Source organism: Crotalus tigris, unplaced genomic scaffold, assembly GCF_016545835.1.
Source record: "Crotalus tigris isolate CLP2741 ecotype Arizona unplaced genomic scaffold, ASM1654583v1 scf7180000017980.1470182205:1502881, whole genome shotgun sequence".
Taxonomy (NCBI): domain Eukaryota; kingdom Metazoa; phylum Chordata; class Lepidosauria; order Squamata; family Viperidae; genus Crotalus; species Crotalus tigris.
This window is the reverse complement of record NW_024096756.1, coordinates 1104829-1130988: the sequence shown is the minus strand read 5'-3', so window position 1 is coordinate 1130988 and position 26160 is coordinate 1104829. Positions and strand designations below refer to the sequence as shown.

The following is a 26160-nucleotide window of genomic DNA, read 5'->3' as shown; positions in this document are numbered from 1 at the left end:
TTGTAGTCTTAAGGACTACCTGTATGTTGCATAGTCCAGTACTGTTTACGTGTAAAAAATAGCGCGATGCAATTCATGAATTTAACATAGTTTTAATTTGCCTAGTGTTGCAAATTGGAAGCTGCTTGTTTTAAGTATGAAAAACAGTCATAAGTCACTTTTTTCAGTTCCTTTGTAAAAAGTAGCACGATGCAATTCATGAATTTAACATAGTTTTAATTTCCCTAGTGTTGCAAATTGGAAGCTGCTTGTTTTAATGTTGAAATTGTTCTAGAGCAGTGGTGGCGAACCTATGGCACGCGTGCCAGAGGTGGCACTCAGAGCCCTCTCTGTGGGCACATGCACCGTGGCCATTAGCAGCTCGTGCAGGTCCATTAGGTTGCCGCCGCCCAGAGCAGCAGCCCCGCCCAGCACAAAGCAGGCAAAATGGCCTGCTAGCAAGCTCAAGTAGAGATGTTAGAGTATCGAGGTGGCCATGCCTACTTGGCCACACCCACCCAGTCTGCTGTGACCACCCTGGCCACTCCCACTCAGTGGGCCACACACCCCACCCTCTCTGAGGGAACCACAATGCTGATGCAGCCCTGGCACTTTGCAATAAATAAGTGGGTTTTGGGTTGCGGTTTGGACACTCGGTCTCTAAAAGGTTCACCATCACTGTCCTAGAGCTGGGATAACTGAGCTATTTGGGCAAGGAAAAAACAATAAGTACTTTTATAAAAACCTGGAAACCTTTTGTAGACTGCTGAAAATGGGAAAAAAAGTGAGATTGTGATTGCTGGATTTGATAACTGAAAAAGAATTGAATAAGGGGCTGAAGGAATTATAATGTTAAAGCAGCAGGGATAATGACTTGGCAACTGTGGTAAAGAAAACTAGGAATGACTGTTAGTTATCTTTCCCCCCTTTCTTTAACAATTTTTTGTAATTTTTCATTAAGTGAAATGAAAGCTTTGGTGTATTGAAGATCCAACTAAAAACAATCAACAAATTCTTATTTGGTCTACTAATCTGACAGTGGCTTTGCTTTTTAGATATTTTATCTGAGACAGAAAACACAGCAATCTAATAATCCACTGAAGATATTTATGAAATCTTACATTAGGCAGGAATACCAAGGAAGGGACTTTGAGTGGAGCGACTTAAAGGGCAGAAAAAGGGAAAAGGAGCGAAAAAAGAAAAACCACTGTAATACCTACTGTTATCCTTTTTACAATTAAATGAGGGTGACAGAGGCGAATATCAGTGATGATGGAAATTAGGGTTCAGATTATTTACAACCAGAAGTTAAATCCACATCGCCCTTATCATGAAAGGCTTTTTCACAAAAGAAAAGAAAAAAAAATAGATACCGGTCCTACTTTCCATAGGTATGGCTGTCTCCTTTTGCTTCAAAGCTGTAAAATACAAAGTTTAAGGGCAGATGGCACCTCCCCCCCTTTTAATAATTTTTTAACCTGCTGTTATTATTTTCATAAATAATTCAAGGTGACAAACCTAGCTAATATTTCTTCCTTTGATTTTCACCACCACCACTCTGTGAAGTGGGTTGGGATGAGTGAGTGACTGGCCCGAGATCGGCCAGTGGCTTTTATGCCTAAAGCAAGACTAGAACTCAAGTCTCCTGGTTCCTTGATAAAGACGAAAAAAATAAAATGTTCCCTTTCCTCCTTTCTTTCATGAAGTCTAAACAGGGCTACAACCATGTTTCAGTATACCTAAGGATTGTCAATGTAACAATGTAAGTTTGTGAAACTTATTTTGAAGGTCGTCCACTATAATTCAGCGTTCAGAGCAATATTTCAGCCTTCAACTATTCTGAATTATTTTTAATGTTTTTTTAAACTAGAGCTATTCAACTTGCATGCATATTGTAACAATTTCCTGGAAACTCTGAGGAAAACTGACTAAAAACGAATCAAGTTTTGTTGCAGGTACTGTTATCTGAGAAGGACTTTGGTACTCACTGCTAAGTAGTTTTGTAAATGGTCTCCTAACTTTCAAGTACATTTGTAACAGGCACTGGTATAACGACAAAATTAAAAGTAGTGTAATGATGCAGAAACTATAGGTATAACAGTTTGCCTTATAATACAGTAATAAACATGACTCAGTTTTGCTTTCTACTTCTAGAATCACTAGAAACCCGCACTTTTTTTTTCTCAGTTTGTTCATGCCACTGAGGCTTCTGAGGAAATGCTAAGGACAAACAGTCCTCCTTTCTCCAGAAAAAGCCTCTTTCGGCTTTGGCAAACAATTAATTTTGTGCTCAGCAGAGCAAAAATATTAGCAAAATTGCTAATAGAATCTAAAAATGAAAGTATGTTCAGTCAGCCTAGCAAATAGGCTTTATAGAGACTGAGGTGCCTTGCACAGCTAGTCTGCCACCATTAGCAGGCAAGAATAATTTAAAATTATTTGATAAAACAGCAAGTAAGCCATGGAGTAATAGTAAAAAGAAATCAAAGGCAAGAGCAATAGTTCAGCAAAATATCACCCCTTTGTGAAAGCACAATATACAACAGTCCCAACTTTAATTATGCTTCATGAAAGATTTCACTTCTACGTCGATGAACTTGCAAAGAATCATGATTAGGAAGAGCTGTTGGTTTGCTCATAAAAATGTCCGTCATCCACCAGACACCGAGAAGACTCTTCTCTCAAGACTTCCATGGAGCTGGCTGTAAAATCCAGACTATGAGAGGAAAGCTTTCTGAATCCCTCAGTGGAATTGACTGCAACTAATGCTTTGCAAGAAGCATTACTGCTGTCATTAGATATGGCATTCACATCCCTTATAATGATCTCCTGCTGGGATTCAAATGTTAATGGAATAAAGCCCTCACTATCTGACGTAAGAACAATCCAGGACAAATCTGTAAAAGACAAGAGACACAAACAATATTTTAAGGAATTCTAAAGAGAAGCAGTGACTGTGTTGGCATTTGCATTTGCAAGATACTGTACCTAAGCAGTTAACAGGCTTCCTTGCTTACTTCTATACAAAGACCAGTTTAATAATTCAGATCAAGTGACTAAGAGTACAACGTATCTTGGACAGAAGATTGGTTTCTCCTATGATTTTTAGATTCATTTTTGCTTACAGAGAAAATTGTTAACAATGCATCTTGAGAAGAAAAAAAAGTTGAATATAGTCCTTGACGTACAACCATCCATTTAGTGACCATTCCAAGTTACAACACTGAAAAAAGTGACTTATGACCATTTTTCATACAACCATTGGTGCATCCCCCTAATCATATAATCAAAATTCAGACTGTTAGCAACTGACTCATGTTTAGGATGGCTGCAGTGTCCTGGGGTCATGTGATTACCTTTTGCGGCCTTCTGACAAGCAAAATCAACAGGAAAATCCAGATTCACTTAATACCGTAAATGCCGGCGTATAAGGCGACTTCCGCGAGCGCTGAAATCGGCGCCAAAGACGGGGGTCGTCTTATACGCCGAGTCGTCTTATACGCCGGAAATACTGGTAGTTTCCGGCGTATAAGACGACATTCTAGGAATGCGGCCCGGCTATAAAGACGGGGGTCGTCTTATACGCCGGGTCGCCTTGTATGCCGGCATTTACGGTAACTGTTACTAACAACTAAAACAATTCACTTAACTGTGGCAAGACAGGTTGTAAAATGAGGCAAAACTCATTGAGTAAACCCAGTCCCAGTCTATTTGTGGTCACATTGATGACAGATTATGGAGCATATTTCTATCTTGTTTTCACTTTTCTTCCTCCTCCTCCTCCTCCCTCCCTCCCTCCTCCCTGCTCATTTGCCTACGGATTTGTTCTCTTTATCTCTTTTAAAAACAGTCTATTATTGCACCAACATACATCCCTACCGTATTTTCCGGCGTATAAGACAACTCGGCGTATAAGACGACCCCCGACTTTGGAGAAGATTTGCATGGTTTAGAAAGTCATCTTATACACCGGAAAATACGGTAAGTAGAAACGGAGGACCAATGTCAGTATAGAAAGGCATAAGGCTACATGAATGAGTTCTAGGCATAGTGGTGTTTCATTCCTCCTGGCATTATTAAGGTCTAAGCCAGAGGTCCCCAACCTTTTGGGCACCAGGGACCGGTTCTGTGGAGAGAGGTTTTTCTGTGGACTGAAGGCTGTGTGGTTTTGTGTGCTGCCTGCATCTTGTGGATGGGGCTTTGCTTGTTTGTGTGGACCTGTTGTTGGCATGCTATGGCCCGGTACTGGTCCACGGACTGGGGATTGGAGATCCCTGGTCTAAGCTATCATTTTACTGTGCTTCTATTTAGCATTTGGCTGGATTGGTGCTTTCTTCTGAATGCCCCCATTCATTTCGGACATTTTGCTTCCCTATTTCTTTGGTATAATAGCATTTGTACCCCTGACTGCTAATCCTGTAAAGGATGAGTATTGCCACTGGATAACTGATGTCACAGCAATACTTAAGAGTTTCCTACAATAGATTAAAAGCTACTATTTCCTCCCTTTTTCCTTCCAAGGAGAAAAGAGTCATGTGGAGTTTCAGTCATAGGCTCTGTCAACATAGGACCACCAGGTTTTCCCACATTACTCCTACGTTGTGAATAAAATGTTGGGAACAAAGGGGGAATAGACATGACATATCCACCCTGACAAACTAGGTAAGGTATGCAGATATGGGGACGTGGCTGTAGATAATTTAAGTGAGGGCAATAAACAACTTTTCTAACACGCACCTTCCAGGAGGATTTCATTCTGGTTTATATTTTCCATAAGAATAAAAACTGGCAGGTCTAAATATCCTGTTCTGCTTGCCATTCATAGAACAGTTCTGCTAGTATTTTGAAAGCACGTACTTCTAAACTGTAAAAGTATAACTGGATTTGAAGAATAGAGAGCATTTAGGTTGCACCTCCAATTTATGCAGTGCTGTAGTTTCATATTTTAGAAATGATTTTGGTAGTTGCCAGAGTTTCTATGAGGAGTTTCTTTCATTGGTTATGTAAAGCTCTGTTGCAAGTGACATCATGAGAAGATTGCAATCATGTGAACCTTTAATCTTTCTGCTTAGAGTCTTACTTAAACTAGTCAGATAAGGCCAACACTAAGAAAGATTTTCAAAATATCTGTATAGACACAAGCAAACAAGCCTGTCTAAGTAACATAATATTTAAGCTGATATATCAAATTGAAAATTGCAAAGATGAGTCCAGGTCATGGGTGTTAATTATAAACCGTAATTAACAAAACATCAAATTACTGAGGATGACCGGTTAGCTGTTGCTGAATTAGATCAAGTTCATTTTCTTTACTTGGATGTACAGATCTACGTGTTTGCAAAAAATGGTAGACGGCCATAGCTCAAGAGATGTGAAAAGAATGCATGTCTCAATAACTAAATATGAAGTAGTAGTAAAAGTCTGTGGGAACAATTTATTAAATAAAGGATTTACTCAGCCATGTGATGACATCCAAGAAAACCTGGCTACTGTAATCTAAAAAAAAAAAACCCCACAACTATATAGGGTTAGATGTGGGTAGTACTTGGATAGGAATCACCAAGAAGTCCCTGGGCTATAAACTAGACAGAAGTCAACAAAACCTACCAGAAAGAGGCAGTGGAAAATTATTACTGTTGTCAAAAAAATTACCTGGATGAGTCCATAAGATTACTAGCAGAACTCAACTGAACAGATTGTTACAATTCAAAGGTTTGGAGAGAAAAAAACAGAAACTTGAGGGCATACTGCTGGAGCCAATAACAGAAAAAGAGCTAGGAAACTAGCTCATTCGTAAGTTTTCAAACAGGATGCCAATTAAAAGTGCTCTGTTGCTGACACAGTCTTCACTTTGAATAGTGTATCATGTTTTTTACTAGCAGGATTATGAAATGTGTATGCCAAGTATATTTTACCATAAGACCACACTAAACCTTCAGAAGGACACAAATACGTCTTCCCATAGGCATGATAAATTATGCATCCAGCCCTGTTTATGTTTCTTCTAATTATATTTTAAATTATTTTCCTGCTATCTCCACTCATTGGTTCAAGTCTTTCTTTTGGGAAGAACCAAAAATGAGTTTGTTCCATCTTGCCCGCAGCAACCAATCTCAGTTGAAGGCCATTGTTTGTTTTTTCCTCAGGTTAAACATTCCCAACTCTTTTGACTATTCTGTGTATGGAGCTATTCTATATATTTCCAGATTCTTCACCATTCTGGCTAGCATCTCTTTATCAATGTCCTTAAAATATGGGGCCTATGGATGGTTACAGCATTCAAATACAGCTTACTGGTACAGAGTGGAACTACAACTTCTTATGACTTGAAGTATCCTGAGATATTATTAGTCTCTAAGACAGGGGTGTCAAATTGTCGGCCCACAGGCCAGACGCGTCACAAAGAAACCGCGCCCACTCCATTGCCAGCAATGGGGAAAATGTTCCGATACGTTGTGCAATGTCACGTGATGTCGCGAGTTTGACATGTCTGCTCTAAAACATACAGGGTTATGTACTCCAGCCCCTACCTTTTTTTTATTTTGGCCCTTCCCATTTTTATGGAAGGAGGGATGTGAAACTGTATCTCTGTTCATTTATTAGTGTTCCCAAAGTTACCTTTCATACTTACTATGCTGCATTTCAACTACACCCACATTGAAAATCTTCTGAATTATGCTCAGACGGAGTTTCCCATCACAGAGGATAACAGCACGCTGTTCAGAAGTAACAGATCCGGAAGACTCTTTCTGTTGATTTAAGAATTAAGAATTTTAGGCGTAGTGATTCGTAAGAATTAATCCCATACTCACAAACCCAGGTTTCAAAGTGTGGGAACAGATACCATTCAGATACCATCTTGTTACTTAGTGCCACGTGCATACTTTATGCCCACTGTTAAGAGCTGCATATGCAAAGATACTACTTGCACAATTTTTACCTTGAATATTATAGTACTTTGGGTGTACTCAGATCAATAGCTAGAGCAAAGGATGTCACAAAGGAATCCAGTTCAATGTTTGTTTTCTCTGTCTCTATAGGTAAAAAGTACTGTCGCTCATGTCTGACAGCCACTACTATCTATGAAATAGGTGCATGTCATTTTGATCTGTGCAAGACAATACCTATTCATGCAGCTTCATGCAACACACACATACACACACACACACACACACACACACACACACACACACACACACAGTCCTTCCTCCAGCCCATTCCAGGAGTTATGTCCACAAATCCTATGGAAGGAAAATTAGGCTAAGAGAAAACAGCTGCCTTAAGATCATCCAGCAATTCTTGAGACTTAATGGAGATTTGAACCAGAGTTTTTCTTGTCTTAATTAAGTGTTCCTCTAGCCCAGGGGTGTCAAACTACTGGCCTGCGGGCCAGTTGCATCATGTGGAGGCCGCACCCACCCCCATTTCGGCAATGGAAAAAAAGTTGTGCTACATCACATGACGTGGCAAGTTTGACACCTGTGTTATAGCCAAATGTACTGGCTCTCAAATGGCATTTCTGAAATATTTCCAACCTCTTGAAAATTACTTTTTAGATTTCATTGCAGTGTCAATTCTAGAAAGTCTACAAAGGCCCCAAACACGCCGATTCCTCCAAAGGAGTCCAAATCTTTCTTCTCCTATCTTTAAGAATAGATTTACATAATTAGATTTTGGCCAATGGCTTGTTGCTCTTCAGAAATTTTACAGCAAAGCTCACAAGGAAGGAATCAATATTACTAGTTTTTAAGTACAGCTGACTATATTAAAATTGTGATAGCATATACTTTTTGAAAATTACCTGGCAAATTACGTTAACAAAAGAAGGCTCACAAGATGGCGGATACTGTGGAACAATTTTTTTCCCGGATCTTAGAAGCTCAGTTATCTCTAAATGTTGATGCTGAAGTTCTGCGAAGCTGTAGCACAGTTCCTCGAGATTTTTAGAGATACAATTAACTTCTTTGTCACTTTGCATTAAGTTCCTGTTTACTTCACGAGAATTCTGCATTTGTTTGCCATATAACTTAGAGGTTTCATGAGATCTATCTCCTGCCGTGCTTGAAATTGGCATATTTAGTGGTCCTGAAGAATTTTCAAGCTCTTGAAGAGCAAAGGAACGAGCTATTGGCTCAACGTCCAAAGTTCTCAAATCTTGAAGAAAATCCTTGGGCATCTTTTTCTCAGCAGAATCCACAACACTTGTTGACGAGCATTGCTCATGAACAATTTCTTCTATCAGTTTTTTCTTCCCAGGAAATGGCATGTTCATGCAATCTGGGAGCAGCAATCCTTCTCTCAGAAAGTGAGCATCAGAAGAATGACTTTCAACGTACTCTCTTTTCACTGGTATGTTCCTGAAACAAATCTGAGTAGGACCTAAAAGCGCAGAATGGCCTTCTCTAGAGGTGATCTTTTTGACTATCAAGCGGAGAATGTACTTGTCTGAGCGTGAAGATGGAAGAAAAGCAGGATCCACTAATTTTTGTTTTCCAACCAGGATCAGCAACAGTTTCTCTGTTAGGAAACACAACCCCTTTGGCCGCTCATTCTTCTCCAAATGAATTTGTTGAATGTTAGGGAGGAGTGTTGAAATTAAGGAATAAGTCAAAATTATGTTACAGGTATTGGAAGCGACTACCACAGTCTGTGTTTTAGAGTCAAAAGCCATGATATCTGGGACCAGGATACCTGGGATGCTCACTTTTTTGCTAGTTGTCGCCTTTCTTTCAAAAGTCACCAAAATGAAATGTGATGCATCGTGACCACTTCCAGTTAAGTAATCTTTGGATCGTAGATTAATGAGGGGACTGTTTTCAGATTGCTGTTTACCTGAAGGGAGATGAGTCAAATCCACTGGGGATGATGCAAAAATTTCCTGGTCTGTTAACTTTTCCCCATTATCTACAGAGGCATCACCATCATTTTCCAATGTGCTACTTTGGGAAGGAACTGGATTTTCAATAATTTCACTTGGGATTTCAAATGAAACACCAGCATTTAAGCTGCAGATCTTGTCTAGTGGCAGTTCAGTAGCAACTGCCACTTGAGTGCTCATAGTTGGTTCTATTGCACAAACATAACCCCCTACATCAAATATTGGACAAAAGGAGCAAGCATTTAAAGTTTTCTGATCATCATCCCACATGTAGGAATGGAGGGTGCTACCTATCCCAATCACCAAACGTTTGCCTTCCTCAGTCCAGCAAGCACAATGAATGATACCACTACCTTTGATGTCTGCTTTGATTCTGGAGTTATTGAGTCGCACTGAATGGAGCACAGAAGTTTCTCGCGTAGTGAGCACAGCTAAAATTTCTTTTTGGGGATGCCACACACAACCCTGGGGAAGTATAGGAAACAACTCGCTGATTTCACTGATCTGATAAACCATCAGCTTGTTTTGTTCTGAACTGCTGTAACAGAGTTGCCACATTGTAATGTGTCTTTTGTGCTGAATGGCAAGAAGTGCAGGAGCATCTGGTGCACAAAACGGACCCCAGTAAAGTCCATGAACGTGTTCAAATTGACCCACAACATTTGAGTTGCCAAAGTTAGGTTCTCCATTACGCTGGTATAAAGAAGTCAGTATCACTTGCTTTCCGTCTGTCCAAGCAATCCCATGCACAGGATGGATGGCCTGGTGTAAGGCATTAAGGCCAGTCCTCAAGAGCTTCCCTTTCCCCAGCTCCATGTTTAAGTTTTCATGGAATACATCTGCAAAGAAAACAAATTACTAACTAATTATTAGCTAATTTGCCATAAAAGTAAGTGAAGGCAAATTATGAACATTTTATAATTGGTACTGTTTATTTATTCTATTGAGGCTTTTGTTGAGCTTCTTTAAAGTGATTCATTGGTACTCAACCTGATTTAGGTTCTCAATGTTTTAAGTAAACAAATTGTCTCAAGTGAATTTGATAGCCACATTTTAGTACAGGGGAAAAAAGCAGGTCAGCAGTTCTCCATATAAAGATATACCTTATAAGAAATACATATTTTCCTTTCCATGAATTTATAATAATAATAATAAAGTTGGAAGGGACCTTGGAGGTCATCAAGTCCAACCCCCTGCTCAGGCAGGAAACCCTACACCATTTCGGACAAATGGCTGTCCAGTCTCTTCTTAAAAGCTTCCAGTGTTGGAGCATTCACCGCTTTGTAGTTCAGAAAAAAAGCAACAGTGGGTATCTGAATTCTTCTGGAGCTCTATGCTGTAACATTTTGGTATATTGGAAAAAGAATGGCAGAAAATGATCAGCCTGTTTTTGACTTATGGGACACTATAAGGGTGATGTGAGAACAAGAGGCCTAGCAAAAGCAATTCATCCCCATTGTCATCCTAAAATCATCCCATAAGTCAAATCAGTGGGCCACAATCACACTGCAGAAATCTATTTTGCTACTTGGATTTCAGAGGAGCATTTTCTGGATACTGAAAACATAAAGGGGATCCCATATCTGGCCCTCAATTAGTATTTCTAATCAGTTACAAGGAATATTTCTATTTAATTTAAGTCAAAGAGTTTGCTCATTCGGGAACAGGAAAATGCGATTCTTCAGCTGTTAGTGAAGTACAACTTCCAACAGTTGCAGTCAATTTGGGTGATGCTGAGAGATTTTTAGTTTAGCATCTGGACAGCCAAATATTCTCTCTCCTTGTTTAAAAATGAACTGGGTTACGATGACACACACGTCTATTTTGTATCAAATTATGATTACAGGTAGCCCTCAACCTACGACCACAATTGAGCCCCAAATTTATCTTGCTAAGGGAGACCTTTGTTAAGTTAGTTTTGCCCCATTTTACAATCTTTCTTGCCACAGTTGTTAAGTGAACCACTGCAGTTGTTAATAACAGTTAAGTGAAGCTGGCTTCGCCATAGACTTTGCTTGTCAAAAGTTTGCAAAAGGTGATCAGATGACCCCAGGACATTGCAACCGTCATAAATATGAACCAGTTGTCAAGCGTCTGAATTTTGATCATGTGACCATGAGGATGCCATAAGGGTTGTAAGTTTGAAAAACGGTCATAAGTCACTTTTTTTCAGTGCCACTGTAACTTTGAATGGTCACTAAACAAAGTGTTGTAAGTCGAGGACTATTTGTAATCCAATTTAATCAACAGTATTTTCCAATAGAAAAAAAAATGCCTGCTCACATCACCCCCACCACATTTCAAGACTGGGATAAATTCCAAAAAGATCTCAGAATAACGGTGAGTTGTAATGGGGGTGAAAGCCATGGAAATATACAGACATCAAGCTAAATATAATCTGTCGTTTGCAGGCTTCAATCTTTCAAGATGTGGCCACCTTATTTTTTCGACGAAGGCTCTCCTTGACCACTACCTGGGAGATGACGATGGGGAGGTCTATCGCCACGGCCACCCGTGGCGATAGACCTTTTAAAACCTCGGTCCCCAGGGCTTGTTGGGATAAAACTTCACGTTAGGAAACCGGCGTTAACTAGTGACGGGGCAGATGGGAACTGTAGTCCGGTCAGAAGCCTAAAGACCGGCTAAGCAGAAAGAAAAGGGACCGAACAAGGCGGATTCGGGGTCTTAGGGAGCAATTTCTCATTGCATTTCCCACCCTTGGCCCTTTTATCTTCCCCACGGGCAAGTGCCTGGGCTTCTTTTGCTGAGCCTCCTTCCGTTTCTGACGCCACACGGCCGCCTTTGGGTCTAGCACCGCCTCCGATCGCGCCCGTGTGGTTCCAGCCCCATTTACCTCTCTAAACACGCGATCCAGCTGCCCCTCTGTGTAACGATATCAACCTCTTCTCACGCCCACTCGGTGCTCAGTTTACCGCCGGAATCCCCAGCCTCTCGGTCTGTCGGGTAGCACCACATGGACTTACCCCGTCTTGCCACAAGGGACGCTGCTGGCGGAGGCTTTCCGAAAAGGCTAAACAAAAAAAAGGAGGCGGGATCCAAGCCTATACGCAACGCATCCCCTGTCCTGCCTATGATGTGACGTCACCGGAACTCTATTTCTCTATTGGTCTGTGTGTGATCTAATAAACGCCCCCTTGCGACAAAAAGGCTGGAAACCCCCTCAGAAACCAATTTATGCCATTTATCCTTCAGCTTGCTGCAGTGGTATTTAAGTTTGTGAACGCTTTTGAATATTCAATATTTCATAATAAATATGACATAAAATATGATGTGTTCTCCACACAAGTTCAAAATTAATGAGAACCTAATTAACAAATGAGTCAGAAATATACTTGTGCATTGATTTACTGTATTGAGAAATTGACCCAATGCTATATATTTGTGGGGCAAAATATGTTAGCCTTTGCTTTCAGTAACTGGTGTGCCCCCACCCCCTTTAGGAAGCAATAACTGCAACAAATATTTCCAATAATACTTGATCAGTCCTGCACATACGCTTGGAGAAATTTTTACTCCTTCCTCCTTAGAGAAAATGTGAACTGGGGATTTAGATCGGCTTTTTTACATGAACTGCCTATTTCAGGTTCTAACATTTTATTTAGGATTAAGGTCAGAATTTTGGCCATTCCAAAATATAACTTATATTTGCTTTAATCATTTTTGAATAATGGTTGATGTGCTTGGGGTCATTGTCCTACCTCATGACCTACTTTCTCTTGAGCTTCAGTTCATAGACAGATACCCTGACATTTTCCTTCAAAATTTCATAATTCCATTGATGGCAAGTTATCCTGGTCCATAGGGGGCAAAGCAAGTCCAAATCATGATAGTGCCTCTACTGTATGGTTCTTGCATTGGAATGCAGTATTTATCCTTCACCAAATAGAGTGCTTTTCATTTAAGCCACATAGTTCTATTTTAGTCTCATCCTTCTACAGAACATTCTTCCAATAGCCTTCTTGCTTAACCATGTGATTTTTCACAAACTAGATGAGTAGCAATGTTCCTTTCAGAGAGTAATGGCTTTCTCCTAATACCTGCCATGCACACAATTGCTATTCAGTGTTGCCACGAACACATTTACCAATGCAAGAAATCCCTTACTTCTTTAGATGAATCCTAGAGGTTTGCAGACATTTGCCATTCACAAATATATAGTTTGGGATCATTTTCCTCAATGAACAAATGAACAGGTATAACAGGTTTTTGGCTCATTTATTTAACTGGATTTTCCTTACCTAGCTTTAAGACGTGGAGAACAGATCATATTTTAGGTTATGTTTATGCAGAAACATTGAAAATTCAAAAGGCTTCACAAACTTTTAAGCACCACTGTTTATACAAATAGCATTTGGGCAAATGTTTTTTTTAAAAGCACAGTTTAGATCAGCGGTTCTCAACGTTTGTGTGACGGCGACCCCCGTCACACAAACATTCTGCGCATGCGCGGCGCCGCCCCCATGCACGGCGGCGCCCCCTGAGGGGAGAAAATGGCGGATCGCCTTCTTTGGCGACCCCCGAAAAATGGTCGATCGACCCCAAATGGGGTTGCGACCCATAGGTTGAGAACCGCTGGTTTAGATACTGTATATGGGAAAATATCTGGAAAAGATGGAGTGACGGAGTTAATCATTTGGGTAGTTACTAATAGGTACTAATGCGCCCATGTGTAGGTATTGTAAATATCTGAGATATTTATATACAATATATATTATAGCAGGACCTGTGCATGCTCTTGCCGTTCCCTCCAATACAAGCTTTTTCCTAGTACAATAGGTAGCAGGACTCTGAACAGTGTTAGAGCCACAATAAGGTAAATCCAGTTTAAAAGCCTCAGGGTCCAATTAAGAATAGCCTTTTAGCATCTGCAATTTAATTTATTTTTTTAAAAAATCTCTAATATGAATATGATCCCTTCCCATATTCTGTTATCTATCCTGTAGAATCCTTTAATGCCCCTCCCAAAGATTTTCAAGGGGACTAAAAGGGGGGAATGAAAAATGCCTCCATTTTTTGATCTGTGGAAATAGTTTAGGAGCAGTATTCCACTCACAGTCACTTAGAATCCAAATATTTGTTGCTTTCATTATAGTATTTCCCATGCTAAGTGGAACAAGGCTAAACAGTTGTATTATGTTGTTATTTTAAAAATAATATATGGTTTGTTTATCTGCAGAGTTCCCTAAAGGTGGTACTAACTTTAAATAAACACATCTGATAGATTTTTTTGCACAGAATATCAGATTGGCTTCAGAGCTTATTCTTTAGCATGACCTTATTTTAAATCCAGCATTCCCTTCTTAATGTTGAGAATCATCCTGATTATTTAATGTAGAGCAGGGGTGTCAAACTGCTGGCCCGCGGGCCGGTTTCATCATACTGGAGCCGCACCCACCCCATTGCCGGCAATGGCAAAAAAGCTCCGATACGTCGCGCGACGTCATGCGACGTAGCTAGTTTGACATGTCTGATGTAGAGTAAACCACTGAAGAGAAAATACACTGCTAGGCAACTCTTGTAAATTGCAGTTAAAATACACTTGAAAGTCTTGGTAATCATATTCTAACATTTTCAGTTCTTTTATGTTCCAGAATATGTTTTTTTTGTTTCCTGACTGTCTTATCATGCTTGTTGGTTATGATGAAAAATTTGCTTTGAATGCATAACTTTCTTGGGGATCAAAATTATCCTTGCCATCCCTTATGATGATCTCCTGCTTTGCTTTAAAAGCTACTGGAATAAAACCTTCACCATCTTCAGTAAGAACTATCCAGGAAGGACCTAGGGACAAGGGAAAAAATGTCAGAAGATGCATACATAAGTTAAATATACAAGCATTTGTCTAAATATTAAGTGTGCATCTGTATATAATCCTTTGTGCTTCATTTAATAGATTTTTTTCAATAGTGTTACAAAAATTACATGTCTGGTTTCAGTTTGAAGCCAAAGTGGATAACACAGTGAATTATTTTTTCACCTTTGATACTTACAAAAAGACAATCTGACTCTAATATGATATTTGCATATTATAAATATATATATTATATTGATATATTTTTCTATGAAGTTATCTCTTGTTGCAGAAATAAAATAGTTAGCTAAGTAAAAGCTTGTGAATATATTTTAATTACTGTAATATACAACTTTTTAAAAGAATAATGGAAAGCTTTAACATTTGAGCGTTACATCTGAAAAGAATATTAAATATTTATAGTGTATCCCCTTTGTTTTAGTTTCTAGGGAAAAGTAAAATGTTGGAGAGCACAATAAACTCACAATCTGAATTTCTTTCTTGATTACTGAAAAGAATTCTTTTAATTATTTTTAAATACTATCTTTTAAAAACTATATTCTAAGTTCTTGTTAAAGTGGGATGTTGTACATAAGGGAGCTATTCTCGCTTATGTATGCATTTTTGATAAATTGGGAAGTTTAAGTAAACCTAGTAAAATTATTTCTTATGATTTTAAATCATTTAAGGAGAGGCAACAAGAAGAAAGCTTATTGTGCAATTGTTATCAGCTATGTTAAAGATTAAAACTGCATTTATGTATTGTAGTGAATCATTGTTTTGACCATAGTTTGGCTGAGTTTAGGCTGCATGCTAACCCAAAACAAAGCAAGTCACATATGGCTTAGCATCAGTTTGCAGCCACTTATTTTAAAACAATGCTTTTCTCTTTAATACTACCATGGGGCTAGATTTGACTAAACATTAGTGAATTGATAAGATTGCTATGATACAAAAGGGCAGCTTTATTGGGCATTATTGGGCACTAAATTATCATGTGGTTTGAGCAGGGGTGAAGTTGCTTAATTAATTTAGAAAAGTTGCTTAATTAATTTAGAAAAAGTGTTACCTTGCTATCAATTTATAGGCAATCCTTGTTATTCATTGGTTCTATATTTGTGAATTGGCTTACTGAAAAAAAATGTTTTTCGTATCCCCAAATCTGTATTCACAGCAATGTCATGCTTATTTGCTGACATGTGGGACTGCAAAACAATCAGAATTGCCCAACATGCAGGCTCCCAACTTAGGTTTCAGCATTTGTTAATTTGCTAATATATGCAGCATTTTCACAGAACTGCAAATAATGAGAATTGCCTGTATTTCCAATCCATTTTCTACATTAATATATCAGGAACGAAGGTCAATTGACCATTGTACTGCTGGGTTATGGAGAAAAAAATCCGTGTAACTCAGGTTCCCAAAATTTAGTTCTCAATAAAACAATTAAATAATAAAGAAGACTTGCCGTGTTTCATTTCAACAATATGCAGATCAAAAAGTTGCTGGACTAAATTCAAATGGATTTTGCCATTGTATAGTAGAACATTGCGAGTTTCTTCAACTATTGCTGCATTTGAAGAACGCTTCTAAAGGCACATATGCATAAAAAAAATAAATCTATTATTAAAATATTGGTGATATTTGAAATCAGTCATTCAATCTGCTCAGCTTATTCTCAGAAACACAAAACAGGTAGGGTGCTTCATGTAGGAAGCAACCAAACATGTCTACTCATAAGATAACCCCATGAAATCATGAAGCAATATGGAGATGTAAGACTGAAGCAGCTCTGAAATAATATTTGAAAATATTGGATACTGTGTAATGTCTAGTGCAGGGCTTTTCAACCAGTGGTATGGGTACCACCTGTGGTACATTGGCACCTGGCAAGTGGTACGCGACCATCCTAGAAAAGTGGTAGCGGGGGAGGGGAATGAGCTGAACCGGTGGCAGCACCGCACAAGCCTGAACAAGAGATGGCTGGAGCTGCAGGGCTGTTAGGGCTCAGCGGAAGAGCCAGGATCAGCGCCAGGCTCCAGTTGGAGCTCGTCACTGATCCTGGTGCTTCTGAGCCCAGAAGAAGTGCCGATCAGCTGGAATGTTGCGGCATCTTCAGGGTCTTGTGATTTGCATTCAGATGCTTGGCAACTGATTCATATTTATGACGGTCACAGTGTCCCAGGGTCATGTGAAGTGACCAAAACCTGCTGCAATCACCCAGCAGCCGGGGGGGAATAAAAACCAAACACTCCCCTACCCCACCCCCACTGCCAATCCTCAACAGAAATGCTCACAACAATGAAAACCTCGGACAGGAGGAAGAGCGTGGCCGGGCGGGCAGGCAGGTGCCATGCTCGGCTGTGCTTGGGGGGGGGCACTTTTTTCAGTGCCATTGTAACTTTGAACAGTCATTAAGTGAACTATTGTTAAGTCGAGGACTACCTGTACTTTATCACTTTTTTCTTTTTTTTTTGTCATCAAGTTTTTGACACCTTGCTAGGCGACTGGTGGTACTCGGATGTTGCCATATCCTAAAAGTGGTACAATGGGTGAAAAGGTTGAAAAGCCCTGGTCTAGTAGCCCAATCAATTTGATCTTGCCAGGAAAAGTAGCTGGCAATCCCCCCACTTTTGGGAGGTATTACCTCCTATTGGAGATCATTAACTCTTATTTTAACTGCCCTGTGGAAGCAGCTGAAAACAGCTCTTCCAGAGAGCATTTGAGATGTGATGCTACAATATTGATTCCTTTTATATATTTAGATGTTTTTATTTTCTCATGCCATGCATGTATTCTTATTTTACTCCTGTAAAGTCTTGAGAAAACAGGGAATAAAAATAATAATATTTGAATCAACCTCAATTGTATTCAGGTACAGCACAAATCCCACAGCCGTGGCTTACAAACCACAATGGTTGGAATCAGACAATACACATTATGCAAAAATGGGCCAAACTACATTATAGTACTGCGCAATATTTGAGCCCAATCAAAATATAACTGGCTGAGTTTAGTCATAAATATTGTAGCATTACAGTATAACAGAAACAGAGGGAAAGTACACAATCACTTCCTTCAATTCCCTAAGGAGCTACATGTAATGAAATCTACATCTGGGAATGAAATAAAACAAATGAGGGGAGAGAATGCAAGAAAACATGCACAAAAAGAGGTAAATCAAGAAGCAAGATAAGAAACGGGTTTTAGGGAAAACAAACCACTTGAGATACATAACACAGCAAATATAATGTATCTAGCTATATCTAATAACATAAAATTCACTTGTTCATTTCTGTTAGAATGAAACAGCATTAGTTAATTTCATTTGTGTGGTTATAGAAGAGCATGTTTTATACAACATGCTAAGTCAGAACCAGTGAAACGAATTTATGGCTTAGCACAATGTGTGAACCAATTCTTATTTCAATGATTACCATATTAGATTACCATGTCAGATTTTTTTTCCAGAATAATAAAGTGAAATCTACATGTGGGGTAACTTTGACTGTAGAGGGTATGTTGTGATATTACTAATAGATATCCTTAACAAGATTAGTCATCACCCAGTATTATATTATTTTCAATGGTTTGTTTTTACTGCAATAATTATAACATATAACTACATAAGGTAGTAAAACTATTTTGTACTCACTAGGATTTCATTTTCTGTAATACACATTTCATCATATTCTATGTCAATTGGAATTTGCAACATTTCTCAACTCAACTTCTTCTGCAAGGAAAAGACGCAATGGGATAGTGGGGTATATGCTTGTGTGTGTTTGAATCTAACAGGAGAACTTGAATCTTGAATTTATTTTTTTAGACTCAAGATTAATGTTGCATTCTGGCATTTTTAAATAAACAACTTATCACACTGGAGATGGTGGTGTTTTGTCTCCAGTACTATCTTGTGCTTTAGGAAACATTAAGCACCAATATTTCTCTGCCTTGATTGAGTCTGCAGTGTGCTATCCAATGTGCTGTTTTAAGATTAGGTATTCTCTGTTGGAAAGTGGTGGGCCATAGATTTTTTGCTAGGCATTTTTCTGATGAAAACACATCATTGTTTGCTCAACAGCTTCATGAGAGAGGAACTTGTGAAGTCGTCTAGCATTCCTTTGAATTTGTGAATTCCTAAAAAGTGGACAGAATTTTCTGTGGAAAGGGCTTCACCATTTGGGGGCTTGATCCTTACTGATCCCAGGTTGTCTAACCTGCTGGAAGGAGATGAGGCACAGTATTCAAGCAGCTATGAATACTTCCTTGAGGAGAAAATCAAAACAGCACTATTGAAAGAGGTGGTGTATTTTTGCAACCACAACAGTTATCATCCATCCCCAATTTTTCCTTTTTCTTTATTTTGCTGTCCTGCCACTAGCTCCTTAACTGAAATGTGTATTTTCCTGAGCCTCAACAAATAGCACATAAACCTTGGAGGGAGGGGGACAGCTTCTTTAAGATACAGTGAGTGAACTCTTCCCATTTACTGACAGCTTAATCCCAGTGTTTGTTTACATCCCAAGAGTTTGTTTTATAGCAATGTGAAACTAAAGGTACTGAATACAAAAATGCAAATGAAGATTCTTTCAATTCAAATCAGAGTCTGGGACAGGGAATGGTAAGATGAGGAAAGAAGTAATTGTAAGGTAAAAACAATGGTGATTTTCAGTTGCTCAGAGCTGCCTGATGCTTAGCAATCACATCTTCTAATGGAAGATTCACTGGATGCCTGGCCCCTGCAGGGAATAATGGGATCTCTTTGACTATGTGCACCCAGGGTTAGCTAAGTACTAGAGGATTTTAGTACATAAGGTGAGTGGTTACAATCATTAGCATAAGTAAGGTAATTGATGTTAGACATGGGGAGATATTAAAAAGGCTGTTGTGACATCCAGACTATCATAAGTCAGTTGTTGCAGAACTCTGAGGGTGCCCATATTAGATATAAAGCATTCTTGCTTGATTCAGATCTAAATATTGAACATTTAAGAAAAGAGCAATCTTTTTCCATTGAGAACTACAACTCCCAACATGTCTCAATACATTCATGCTGCCTAAAGATTTGGGAGTTGTAGTTCAGCAACATCTGGAAAAAAAAATGGGAGTTGTACTTTATTTCCCTACCTCTGGACTTTTTTCTTCCTGTATTCTGTTTGTTCACTTTGATGCAAATTGTTATTAATCAGTGTGAAAAAATCATTACCAAACAGAACGCCATCGGTGTCACACTACCATCCCCTGAATAGAATCACAATTAAGAATTAATCAGACTTCAAACTACAGAATTGTTAGCACCAGAAAATGTAGAATAAGTAACACAATTCTCGTCTTGGATAACAAATACAGTACTCTGTCTTTTATATATTCAGAATTTTCATTTATTGTGAACTTCATTTCAGAACTTCATTTTTTTTATCCTTGTTTCTTTGCTTAAAATTATGCACTCACTATCTCCTATTTTAATTATTGCCCTTCCAGCTCTTCAAACTGTTTTATCTTTTGTTTTTCAAACGTCAACATGCCATATACTATAAAACATCAATTTTACATTCATCTTCATTGGTTTTCATAACCTTGTGTTTTCAGTCTTCTTCCCAACTGCTTTCCTGATTGCAGTTATTAAATATGACTTTGCCAAATTACAGTGATTCACTTCTCTTGATTCAGTCAATTGATTTCCCCAATTATTTGGGGAATTATTATTCCACTGCCTTCCACTATTTGTGTATGTTTAACTTGCTTTATTAAGGTCACTTTCTGCTCCTTTAATACACTGTTGACATGGGGGGGGGGAGGATCATTTTATGATCACTGAAATATCTTCATCTTCTAAAATCTCCTTGAAACAGAAAAATCATCAAAGTATTGTATGATACCACTTTTTCCTTGCACCTTTGTGGTATAAATGAGTTTGTTTTTATTTGGCTTTAGAAATGTGCAACATTTTCAGATCCAAAATCCATGGATGATCATTTTGTACTGTGCAAGGAAAGCTAAAACAAAAAGTTGGAGTTGGGAGAACTGGAGGAAAAAAAATGCGTAATTTACATTTATATTGAATCAAAATTCAATGCAGCTAATAAGATTGTTATCAGGCATACATTTAAAGACTTTGTTACATAAAATTAACATTTTGATACAACATTTGGGCATGTCCAAATGGATTGCATTTGGGCATGTCCACTTTTAGGAAGCCAAGTACAAAGGAAAGGAAAAATGGAAAGGAAGGCAAATGAACTGCTTGTGGCTGTATATTTAAGGAATCACGTGTATAATCACAGAAATTGTCTTTCATAGTAGGATAGCTTTAGGACATCTTCTATCCTCCCCCTCATCAGTTCTTCACTTCTATGGTGAGTGAATATTGGAACAACCGAGAATGATCCTAAATTTCCACATTTCCTTTACACCTACCAGAAATTGAAGTGGGCAGCCCTATCAATTTAATAAATAAATAAATATTTCTAATCAATCTAATCAATGTAACCTTATATCCCCTGACCCTTTCCTTCCATTCTTTTCATGTTCTGTGAAATATGTTAACAATACGTTAATAAGCATATTCCAAAATTTCAAAATATATACTGCATCAATACAAATGCTTTTAAAGAAAAAGTTAATTACTCAAAAATTTCTCCAGCCTCTTCTCCTGTAAGCAAAACAGCAAAGGTATAGTGGGGTATTTGCATGTGTGTGTTTGAATCTAACAGGAGTACTAGAAGTTTGAATTTCCTTTTTTAGACTCAAGGTTAATGTTGCATTCTTAGATTTTGAAATAAGCAAAATATCAGACTGGAGGTGGTGGGGCTTTGTCTCCAGTACTATCATGTGCTTTAGAAAACATTAAAACAGCAAGAACGAAAATAAAGACATGACAGTGGGAAAATTCGTGTTTTTTTATACATAGGGAATTTTTGTACTGCATGAAGATGTTAGAAAAAGAACGGAATTCCTATGCTTTTAATATTTCTTCATTATGTAAACAAATATATTTCATAATCCTTTGAATCTATAAATGAAACTTTTAAACATGTACTATTACTGACATACTGATGCAATGATTTGTTTCTCCAAAAATTATTTTAAAAAACCATATTCTTAACTGTTTATTGCTATAATTAATGCCCTCAAATTGAAAATCAAATTGGACATCTAATACGGTACATTAATGACAATCATCCAAACAGAAAAGAATGTGTAAATCTCACTTCTCTAAAGCCAAATATGAGTCACAACAGCCATTATTCCCTGGACAACACTTAAACTGAGCACAAAATGATGCAGCCTGCTAAATAATTTAAAGACTTCCTCAATTGGTGCCAAATTGCCAAAACAATTTACAGGGAAAGTATTGTACAATTACCTGGTATTTGATGTATATGAAAGGTGGTTCTTGAGAAGAAGGGTAGACAAGAGATAATCTCCTCCCATTTTTAGTATATTCTATTAATTCAAGGAGTTTCAAATGTAAGTCACTGAAGCTGCTATACCATCTTTCCAGATTTATGGATATTTCAGTTGCTCTTTTATCATTATCCAATATGTTATTTTTAGGAGAATTTAAAGATTTTTGTGCTCCTTTAGATGAAGTCGATGTATTGGAAAATCTAGTAGGTGTTTCGGCACCAAACAAGGCCACTGACCGATTAATTGGTTCAGCTTCCAAAGTTTCTAGAACGGATGAGTTTCTCAACGCTCCTTTTTCGTAAAAAATGCACACATTGGATGGGGACCTTTGTTCATAACTAGGACTTCTCACTTCCAGGTTGTGTTTCCTTCTATTGGGTGACTGAATAAAAGCATTAGCTGGTCTCGAGAGCTCCTGCTCCACAATGCAATCCTCTGAAGCAAAGTTCTTAAAATGTCTTTTTTTCTCAGGGAGGCTAACCGAAGGCTCAAAAATGAATGACAAAGTTTGGGTAGTCCCAGATTTTGATGAAGAGTCTTTCCCAGATATTAATTCTTTCATCAGCAATCTGACAATATATCTGTCTGAATTAGAGGAAGGGATAAATGTGGGATCAGTGAATCTTTGCTTGCCAACCAAAACTAGTAAAAGTTTATCTGTCAAAAAGGATAGACCTTTGGGTTGTTCATTTCTGTCTAGTTGGATCCTTTGCAAGTTGGGCATACAGGATGATGTAATTGAAGAGACCAAAACAATATTGCAAGTATTAGAAGCTACTGCTACCATTTGAGCACTAGGGTCAAAGGCAATTATATCAGGAACTAAAATGCCTGGAATGCTGACTTTTCTAGTTGTGGTTATCTTTCCTTCAAAAGTGATCAAGATCAATTGTGAGGAATACTGACCACTTCCTGAAGGGCTAACCTTCCTCCTCAAAGGAATATGACTGCGATCCAGTTTCCTGTGGTTTGCCAGGATACTGGTTAAATCAATTGGGCCTGAAGATGAAGCTACAGAATGCACTGCTACTGATTTATCCGAATCAAAAGACTTCCTTCTTGAATCCATTGAATATTCTTTGTCCCCAAGCATCAGAGTAGACTGTGAAGAATCTGTAGACATGAAATCCATTTCAAAACTTCCCGGTAATTCAGATGTAATACCAGCATTTACCTTATCAGGAGGAAGCTCAGTAGACACAGCAATTTGAAAATCCAAAGTAGCTTCAATAGCACAGATATAACCTCCAACATCAAATATTGGGCAAAAAGTGCAAGCATTCAGTGTTTTCTTGGCCTCATCCCAAATATAGGAATGAAGAGAACTGCTTATAGCAATAACTAGACGATTGCCCTCTTTGGTCCAGCAAGCACAATGAATGAGTCCACTGCTTTTAATGTCTGCTTTAACCTTGGAATTGTCTAAACGAACTGCATATAAAACAGAAGCCTCCCTTTTGGTAAATACTGACAAAATATCCCTCTTTGGGTGCCACACACAGCCTTGAGGAAGTAACTGGAATGGCTCAACAATTTCACAAGTCTGGAAAACCATCAACTTATTCTTTTCCAAAACATTATGGATTAGCTGCCAAATGCTAACATGCTTCTTATGCTGAACAGCAAGCAGAGCTGGCAAGTCGGCAGAATAGCATGCATTCCAATAAAGTGCGTGAACATGTTCAAACTGACCAATAAGAATTGAATCACCAAACCTCCATTCTTTGCCATGCAAATGCAATTGTATCAATGTAACTTGTTTGCCATCTGTCCATGCAATCCCATATATTGGATGTATAGCCTGGTATAAAGCATTAAGGCCAGTTCTAGGAAGTTTAGCTTTTCCTAGCTCCATTACTGACATCTTCTATTAGTACTGCTTGCTCTGAAGTAGAAGCTCCATCAAATTCATTAGAACAGTTTGATATATTGAAGTCTTCTAGTTGTAAAAGGTTTCCATGTTGGTAAGTGATGGCCTTTCTTTTAAGCTTGCAGTTCCCTTCACTGTGAAATTCTACTACTATCACTCTAAGAATGAATCTATGTCCAGCCTGCTCTTTCCATGTTCTTTTCCTGGGAGAAGCTAATGAGCTTTAACTAAGTACTAATCTCTGTTGCATTTTCTTAAAAGACTATTTTTAACTTTTAAAGACTGGGCTTTAAAAATAGCACTTTAATATCTGAAGTATATCAAGATCTCTTCTATAACTCAATAGAAGAAAGCTTTGAGTGCTGAAGAATAATTTCAGTTCTAGCATGAACTAAATAACCAAGCTCTTCTGTTCTTTGAAGGGAAAACTAAGTAAACATAACCATACCTTCAAAGTTATGTGATTGTGGGATGCTGCAAATGGCTGTAAAGGTGAGCTGGTTGCCAAGCACCCAAAATGCAATCGTGTGTGTGTGGGGGGGGGGAGAGCAGCCATTGTATTTTTGAACAGTCATTAAGTAATAGGTCATAAATCAAAGACTACCCGTAAAACATTTTTTCATCTCTGTAATAAAGCATGCTATACTAGAATTAGAAATAATTAAAAATAGGATGAACAGTATCTTCCACTGGCTGATTTTGCTAAGCCTCTTCGAATTGCTCAATTAATACAAGTATCCCATATATATGTATGTATGTATGTATGTATATATTACTTCCCTTCTGGCACTTTATAACAGAACAGATATACTGGGGACTTCCAATTTGCATTGCGGAGAGATGGGCCGCAGGAAGGCAGGGCTCTGCTTTCCGCACTTGATTTCGCCCTGCTGGGGGCCTTGAAAAGGGCCTAAAATCGCATCGAAGAGGCGATGAAGAGGAGGGGTGCCTTGTTGATCAAGGAGAGACGGCGGTCTTTCAGTTCGATCCAAGGAAAGCCCTCCAAACTGGTAGGGGAAAGACCGGCTACATTCCTGTGGCTGGCCATTAGCTGCTGATAACCGAAGGAGAAAAAAAGCACTACTTAAGACATTGTAAACAGCATGTTTGGAACTGGGTGAGAATATTGATCCTTTGTTTACTATTTTACAACTGAATTTCCTGGAAAAGGCTCCCAAGAAGCTAAAAACCTCTGAATGTAAATGGAAGCAGCATTTTAATTTTATGGGGGACAGAAACATAGAATATTGAAGTGTAAGTAACATAAAGCTACAATTTTGATAAATTTGAAAACTGAGATAACCGTTATGATTTTCTCTTTGGAAAAAAACCCATTGAAGCGAAATATAAGAAATCAATCCCTTGTTTTAAGAGTGAAAATGGACTTTGAATGACATCTAGTGGTGGATTTGTGTATAGCATCATAATTTGCTTTGCTTGGTGATTCCTACCTTGGGAGAACAGCTGGCAATAAAGGAAAATATTTTGGCATACTTATCATCCTGACCATCTTGGATTATAAATACCTACTGAGCTTGGATTTTTAACTTTAAGAGCTAGTGGGAGACAAAGAAAAATTTGACCTTGGATTACACCAGGCTGGGAGAGACTTTTGAGCTGTTTTCAGAGAGGTTGAACATTTCGAACACTGTGGATTACAATCTTGCTTGATTGACAATTTTTGGGATACTTGAGACAAGGGATAACTATAAAATATTGCTTTCAGAACTGAACCTATATTTTGGAATCTACTGGATTATAAAGGATACAATTAAACACCAGAAAATTAATCTCCAGGAATGATGCCTCAAGAAAAAACAAACACTTTTCAGAAAGAAATATATTCTATGCTACAACTAATTCACCAAACAATTGCTGAATGCAAAGAGGACATAAAAAGAAATCATAATGAGACTAAAAACAATTTAGACAATATAAATGACCAAATCTCCAAATTAAATCTACAACTAGAAAGCTCCCAGATAACTACAAAATATGAACAAACAATCCAGAAATCAGAAGTCGAAATGGAGGAAATAGATTTAGAGATGGAAGAGATTAAAAGAGGGGAAATACAAACAACTATATGCAAACAAAACACTGCAAGATTTAGCTATAACAACAAAAACGCAAAAGACCTTTTACCCCTCAGGTCTGCAAAATATATGTGATGGCAAGGAAAGATTTTTAAAAAGGGAATATAGAGCT

The 26160-nt window shown here is 38.3% G+C and overlaps 2 protein-coding genes across 2 annotated transcripts; both read right to left on the bottom strand.

The window, feature by feature from the left end:
- Positions 1–2517: 2517 nt before the first annotated feature.
- Positions 2518–12035, bottom strand: LOC120309068 (WD repeat and coiled coil containing). Its single transcript, XM_039345878.1, has 4 exons — positions 11712–12035; positions 7781–9696; positions 6611–6728; positions 2518–2876 (listed from the first exon to the last, which is right to left on the bottom strand). The coding sequence occupies exons 2-4, from the start codon at positions 9671–9673 to the stop codon at positions 2593–2595; spliced, it is 2295 nt and encodes a 764-aa protein (XP_039201812.1). The 5' UTR covers positions 9674–9696; positions 11712–12035; the 3' UTR covers positions 2518–2592.
- Positions 12036–13381: 1346 nt separating this feature from the next.
- LOC120309067 (WD repeat and coiled-coil-containing protein-like) lies at positions 13382–24076 on the bottom strand. The gene is made up of 3 exons (XM_039345877.1): positions 22039–24076; positions 16138–16258; positions 13382–14659 (listed from the first exon to the last, which is right to left on the bottom strand). The coding sequence occupies exons 1-3, from the start codon at positions 23944–23946 to the stop codon at positions 14514–14516; spliced, it is 2175 nt and encodes a 724-aa protein (XP_039201811.1). The 5' UTR covers positions 23947–24076; the 3' UTR covers positions 13382–14513.
- Between the last annotated feature and the right edge of the window lie 2084 nt (positions 24077–26160).